Source organism: Convolutriloba macropyga, chromosome 2 (genome assembly GCF_964194025.1).
Source record: "Convolutriloba macropyga chromosome 2, txConMacr16.3, whole genome shotgun sequence".
In the NCBI taxonomy this organism is placed as follows: Eukaryota; Metazoa; Xenacoelomorpha; order Acoela; family Convolutidae; genus Convolutriloba; species Convolutriloba macropyga.
Window position 1 is genome coordinate 53,255,690 of NC_134469.1, and position 7,439 is coordinate 53,263,128.

Sequence of the window (7,439 nt, forward strand, 5' to 3'; positions counted from 1 at the left end):
AAGAGTATTGATTTTCTTAAGGTTTTTTACAGGAATTAATATTTGTTCAGCCGGAGTTTTGGCCTAGTAGTGAAAGTGAGAACAATTGCCGTGTGAACTATTTTCTGAGCGAGAGAAGTTTTTTGTTCATGTGCTGCGTTCAGTGAATGACTTCTGACTTTGAAAGAGTTTGAGATATTGGCGCATATAGATGACAGTTTTTAGCTGTGTTTTCGTCCATTTGGCTCAAATACTCTTTATTGTAACTTGTTTTTTTGTAGAGGTAAATTTTTATCGATGCTGCATGATTATGCGTTTCAAGTGCAAAATTGGCCAATTTTTCTCAATTTTGTCAATTTTTGAATTTTTCATTATTTACATTTTGGTTCCTTGAGGGGGGTCTTTTTTTAGTAAATATGTCAACGGGTTATTGATAAATCTTGAATTAGATGCCTCTTTTTCACGTCAGGTTTTTTTTTATATAAAATCGGACACATACTAATCCGATTTTCGCGGTTTTTGTCATTTTTCAAGTTTTTTGTTTGTAAATTGAGTTCATTTACCATAAATAGTTTTTTGCTGCACCATTGGTGTTTATGGTTTCGTTTTGTAAATAATCGAATTGTTTTTGCCGATAAATTCAGTGAAATTTTTTACCATATTTTGATTTTTTTTTCAAATTGTTTTACTGTTTCGCAGTTGTGCTGTTCTGCTTCTTTCTGAGACAGTAAGATGACTATGTAATTTTCTTAAACGTAGATTGCTTAATAACAAAGAATTCGTGTTTTTAACCCATTTTTTCCTTTTGATGTTTAATTTGCGTTTCCCTTTTGGTTTTTTGATTTTTCAGAAATTGAGATTTAGTTTAAAAATCTTTTTCAAAATGTATGTATTCTCCACATTCAAGCATGTTTCTATCTATCATTCTGCTGAGACCTAGTTTTATTCGCCTTTAATTAAATTGAAAATTATCAAATTTAAACTTTTTTGTCCTTTTCCTTCGAATTTTTGTAGTTTTTTTTTTACTTAAAATTGATTTTAATCGACATGATATGGCACTGAGGTTTTGCTAGCTTCACTTTTGCAATTTTTGAACAACTTTTTTTTCTTTAAATATTCTTAGGGATTGGTTTTGGTAACAATAATTTTTATGTTTGAATATTGTTCTGTATCGTGAATCTTTTTGATTAGTTTCGATTTGATTAATTTTTTGGTCATTGTTTTTTGTTGCGTTCTTTTCTCTTTGAAGCCACCACCTATGTTAATGGTTGATTTGCCAAATCGTATTTAGTTTTTGATTGATCACTGTTGTAAAATATTGTTGCGGTTGAAAGATCTTACGCAATTTGTTAAATTTTGTGACAATTTTTGGCCATTTCTAGCAGTTCAATTCTTTCTGCCAAAATATCGTTTTGGGAGCCGAGCATGGCTTGACTTTTGCTGCTCGCTTGCTTTGATGTTTTCATTTGCGTACAAAAATTTGACTGGATTTATATATAGGTGTAATGTAGTGTTTTAGTTCAGTTGGTTTTACGGGCTATCTTCATATTTTTTTTACTGAAATTTCTTTTGTTTTTATTAGGCACCAGTTGATTTAAATTCTAATTCTTTCACGAAGACGATTCTTCGAGTCGTTTCTGGATTTCTTCCGGCTATGTTTTTTAATTCGTCGTCTGTATCGATGATTCTTTCGACCATTGACTTTTTCAATTTCAATGGCTTCTACTGCTTTGTAGTTAATTCTTTGTAAGTGACGTCATTTGTTCTGCTTTTAGTTCAATTTCGTGGTTTACCTCACTCAAAAAATGTCTTCTGAACTCACTTATTGAACTTTAAAATTTATGAACATTTACTAATTACAGATCTCAATAGTGTGCATCTAAGTAGTGCCAAACGTATATGCCCTAATTCTTGAGTAAAAAGAATCTTGAGTTTTTGATTTCAAATATTGATTTTAAACATTCTGAATCTAACCCAAAAAGTCTAGTGGTCTTTTAAAGGACTGGTGGTCAATCTGTCTATCTTATTTTAAATAGCCGCCCTCATCTTCTCAGCCGGCTATTATAGCGCTCCTATTTTTTTACTTCGTCGAATAAAAAAATGTTTCGCTTTACCTCATTTTGCCGCCTTTTCAACATTTTGCGTGAAATCTTTGACTTCTCTAGGCTAGTTTCTCTCTTCTCTCATTCTGCTAAAGGTGATTTTGAACATCAGTTGCTCAGCAAAGCAATTCAAAATGAACAGAGTTAGTACAAAAATGGATGTCAGAAATAGAAACGGGATAAACCCATAAAGCCCAATTTCAGATGCCCGCTATTTGAACGTCGTTCCTATAAGTCTTATTTATCATCTCTAATGCTTATCGTTATTGATAGGAGCCCCTGTAGCCTCTCTCTAAGAAACACAAGTATGTTCAACTACGAAATGCCATCAAAATAAATCGGACTTAAAAAATGTTTTTGTACAAAAATCTTTTTTTTTCAATATCTTCTGTTATTTCAATCCCAATCATGCTTATTGGAATCAACGGCGGCTATTTTCCAGCAATCTGCCGGGTATGTTTTTAATTGTTTCAATTCCATGGAAGGGCAAAAGCGTCTATCGCGGCTAATTTCCGGCAATCTGCCGGCTATGTTAAGAAGTTTTTGTGATAGCACGTCAGTCATTTTCTGTAACAACGATCGTCTGTGGTACCCTTAGTCTGGTGTGTAGCTCGTATGTGACCAGTACGAAGGCATTGTTTTCGTTTTACGACCTGTTTCAAGTCAGCTATAAATGACCGGATGCACCGATTTGTTCGTTGAAGTTTAGCTTTAAACATAAATTTGGACCTGAAATTTGATAATTCGTGAGTTCTATAAATATTTAAAGCTAATATAGAAATGATTGAATACACAAATAATTTTGTCTTTTAACAATGAGTTAGACTGATGCTTTGAAAGCTGAGCAGGAATACTTTGATTACAAGGACTTCTTAACTTCATAAAATGTACCATGATCGAGGGAGTTGAAATCAAATAATTTTGTCACGAGTTAAAGACCCTGTCTGTCTTTTGTTGTTGAGCTGCGAGGTCAAGTTGTCCATTATGTTACGAGAACTTTTAGAAAGATCAAACTCATACTAAAACCTTTGATGAAGCGTTGACATCAATGAAGCTCTTTGATTGTTTGGTTGATCAACTCTAGTAGTCAAAAAGGTTTGTTATTGTCGCAAACTAACCGAGATAGCATAATATCCATTTATAAGACGTTTTATTGTTAACATAATAATGCGAAGCTTAGCCCAACTCTGCTTTTTGCTAATACTCGTATATACAAGTGTGCAAATTCGACCTCTGGTTCTTATCCATGGTTTGGGAGGAAACTTTGAGGTCTTCGACACGTTGATATCTCGCGTGAAATCATACTACCCCGACATTGTGACCATTTCATTGGATGCTTTCAACGATGGCTTCAGTGAAGTGACATTGCAACGACAAATCCCAGGGATGTTGAAATAATTACTTTAGGAAGTATATCGATTCTTCATTTGAACAGGTTTCTTTTCTTGTGAAAACTTTAAAACTTAAAAGTGCCCTGGCTACCTTTAGTTAGATTTAAAGTTTACGATAAAACGTAGCTTTACCTTTTTTTGTAAATGAAGCGAAGTGATCTGTCCTTTTGTCGCAAGAAAACGAGTTGTCCCTCCTGAGTCAGAGAACTCATACCAAACACGAAGTCAAAAGGGCTACAAGCTCAGATCAATTCCACATCAATTTCAATCAACTTTCCACATCAATTTTAATCTTGATCACTTTTTTCAGAGCAACTTGATGTTAAGCTTAACTAATAGAGAATCGGTAATTAGATTGTGGTCACCATTTTTCAAAGACAAGCGAATAAAGTTAATAACAGATGTGATGTTGTTTCTTGTACGCCAAAAGAGTGAATATAAATGGAAGAATGTTTTGATCTTAAACATTTTGCCGACGGTTACGTACAAAAACGTTGACGTAATACAAGGGCGAAGTTTAAGAGTGCCGGAGCTGAGTTCATAAGTGCCGGAATGACCAGTGACAATTAATTATCAATTGATTGCTCCTGGAGCTTCTTTTCAAAGCCACCAGGTCACGTGGATCAATAGTTGGGCTGTGATAGATTCATATCAAGTCCCACGAGCCGATGAGGCATGACCATGGCCCACAATCTGTTTGTTTTAAATTTATCTCGCTCCAATTATCTTGTCTTAAGGGATAATAAAACTCCCTGCATTGCGATTGGTTCAGAATTTTTGTGCTCATTTTACTTAAAAGAACCTCATCGGTTACCAGATTTACAGGGTGATAAAGGGAATAGATTTTTAGCACTCTTATAATCTGTATAGTATAACGTCGGGCAAAATTGTACGTCACTTCGGGTGACAATAAAATAGACACGCCTATTGTCCGGCAGATGTCATCAGAACGAAATGAAAATGACATCAACCAGAACTGGATAATTGAAAGTGTTATAGGAAGTTTCCATTTTTGGTTATTTTTGTTCGTGATAATTTTTCCTATTGTGATAGATTAATGCAGCTACTTGAGACTTGTTTTCGTTTTATAGTTCTTTTCAAGAAACAGCCATAGCGTGTGGTTTTACTTAACATATGAATTATAGCATCAGATAGTATATATCAATAGCAGGATTATGGGTATTGACACAAACCAATTTTAACCAAGACAAAGGTAAACTAACAAAAATCAATATTTTTAATAAGTGTTAAGCGAACAACGATTTAAGTTTTAACACAATTTAAGTTTTGCTATACTTTTTACTATTTAACAAAAGAATTTTGATTTTTCCACGGACATCAAAGTCTATACGAAACCTATACTATCCAGTACAGTACATCTTTTGGCAGAATTGAAAAACAAGCAACTTTTTAAACTCTGTTATTTGTTATCCAACCATTGAACATTTGGTCAGTGGGCAAGGGAATAATATATAGGAAACTTTAAAATTATGTCAACTGTTATTTTTCATGTTATAAAGTTTCATGTTGATATTATTGCTTTTCAGGGAGAAAATCACTAATTTTTCGCGTAAGTGATTACAAATTTTTTTGAAACTAATTATTTGTTTAATTTCTCAGTCTATAATTATTTTGCTTTTTTGATGCGTGTATTTAATCTTTCTGTTTCTGTCATAAACTAATTTAGCTCGAAAGAAACCGATTTTGGAAGAAATTTCTGAGCAATAACAAAATGACAAATGTCCCGTGATATTTTTTATTGCATTGCAAAGGAAACTTACTACACGTTCATGCTTACCATGTTCCCATTTTCTTAACCAAAAATGCAAAAAATAGCAAAATAAACCACTTTTCTAAAACATGTAATTTTGAACTGATAAAAGAGACAAAATTTAAACCAAATTTCAGCGATTATGAGAGAAGCTGCAAAATTAGTTTTTCAGTTGACTTTATTGTAAAAGCTATTATTGACAGCGTATGTCTTATGTTCAACATAGTGCCTGATTAAAGTGTTCAGCAATCTGTTGTTCAACATAACGCGAGAGTATGGATATGTGACTCTCCTTGGCTACTCACAGGGGGGTATTGTCGCACGTGCCATCGTGGAGGGGAGTGACAATCGCCACATTCACACTCTCATCACCCTGTCATCTCCACGTTAGCATCTGTAATATACGTATCATCAAAACTATTCTTGTAATGTAAAGATGATCTTGCAAGGCAAAATTACCCATGAAGATTAGCAACCTATAGTATTTTATTGTGTCAGAATAGCTTGACCTCATAGTTCAAAATTTCTAGAATGGTAACTTCCTACTACGACGTCTCTGAACATAGCTGTAGTCATTGAACGTTTATTTATGACAAAAATGTAATCCTACCAACTTCTTATGACTTTTTGAATATGAAGTCGATAATCTATAATATGAAAAAAATCTATGATTAAAGCTTTCTGTCAACTAAGGTAGCTCTACTTAGTACGCGACACTACATTAAAATGCGTTTTTTTATACCGTTTCTGTTCCCAGGTCAAGTTCCCGCTAATTTCTTAATCATAACGAAGTTAATTCCCAAGTTTAGATGTCCAGACCGAATAGACTTCTGATCAGACCATCGTCAAGTGCATACCTGCGCTCTTTCGAAAAGTGTTCGAGCGCACTTTAGTCTGACCAAGGGTCTGGAACTTGTCTGAATTGGAGGTCAGATCTTAGAGCTCAGATAGTCTGATTATAAGTCACTTTTGTCTGGGACGGTCTGATGAGGGGCGATTTCTGTCTGGACCAAGACTTTAGTCGTTTTGAGTTATTTTGTCCGATAAATTTAACTCTTCCTTGAGTTGACAATCAGTCAGTGAGTTTATTTTCTATTTTTAACAAACTTTTAGTTGCTGGAGGTTTTGGTGTCGTCGGGCAACCTTGCTTCTTCGATTCCTCTATCAACAACGAAGACGTCTGGAAAATATGTTACAACCTAAGGGGTCAGAACAACTCAGGATGCAACCAATGGAAAGATCCCTTCCATATCGCTGAGTACCTCAAACACTCTGAGGTCCTTCCTTATTTGGACAATGAAAACTACCACGCATCACTCCACCGATACATCGAGAACTTTGAGAGCCTGCAGCGACTAGTTCTGGTTGGTGGACCTGATGATGGGGTTATAGTTCCGTGGCAGTCGGCTCAGTTTGGTTTCTACAATGAGAACTTAACTGTGATTCCGATGCGGGCACAGGAGTTCTATGTGAACAACTGGTTTGGGTTGAAAACTTTGGGCGACAAGAACTTGATTGACCCTTGTACTGTGGAGAATGTAGGTCACGGTGACTGGACAACCGATGAACGTGCTCTGGAAACTTGCATACTTCCTTATTTGGATATGGAATAAACACTCATTTACACTATAAAGTCATCTGCATAGTTAGAAACTGATAAGTCAGCAACTGGATATTACTGCATTGAATTTATACCTGATTATATCCGAATGTTTTACCACCACAACTGGAAAGTGGATTGACAGATGCTAAAAATTGTTTTAATGGGCATGGTTGATAAAAAATAAATTTGTTTAGCTCAAAGAAGCGCATTTTAGTTGTCATTTCATTTCTTCCATTTAGCGTAGAAAACAATTTTTTCTATTTCATAATAACCATTCTCACAATTTGTTACAAGCATCGCTGAATGGATTCGTATCGAATTTTGTTGCGTCCTAAAATGTTTCAAATAAAACTGATTATTTTAAAACTCTCCCGAATGTAATCGACTGAATTTATTACCTGAAAATTTACCCAACCTGCCATTTTACCCAGTGCCATTTTACCCAATACCAACTTACCCAATGTGCTTTGATCTTTTCGTTCAATTATCCTATTACAAATTAGCTTTCGCTATTACAAGGATGATTTAAAATATTTTTGGACAATATAATCCCGTGTTCGGTTGTGATAGTTTCATATGAATTCCCACGGGCC

The 7,439-nt window shown here is 34.7% G+C and overlaps 1 protein-coding gene across 1 annotated transcript; it reads left to right on the forward strand.

Moving 5' to 3' along the window:
• The first annotated feature begins 3,027 nt into the window (after nt 1–3,027).
• LOC142335349 (lysosomal thioesterase PPT2-like) lies at nt 3,028–7,066 on the forward strand. Its single transcript, XM_075383805.1, has 3 exons — nt 3,028–3,463; nt 5,481–5,629; nt 6,357–7,066. Exons 1-3 carry the CDS (start codon nt 3,249–3,251, stop codon nt 6,854–6,856), a joined length of 864 nt encoding a protein of 287 aa, XP_075239920.1. The 5' UTR covers nt 3,028–3,248; the 3' UTR covers nt 6,857–7,066.
• The last annotated feature ends 373 nt before the right edge of the window (nt 7,067–7,439 follow it).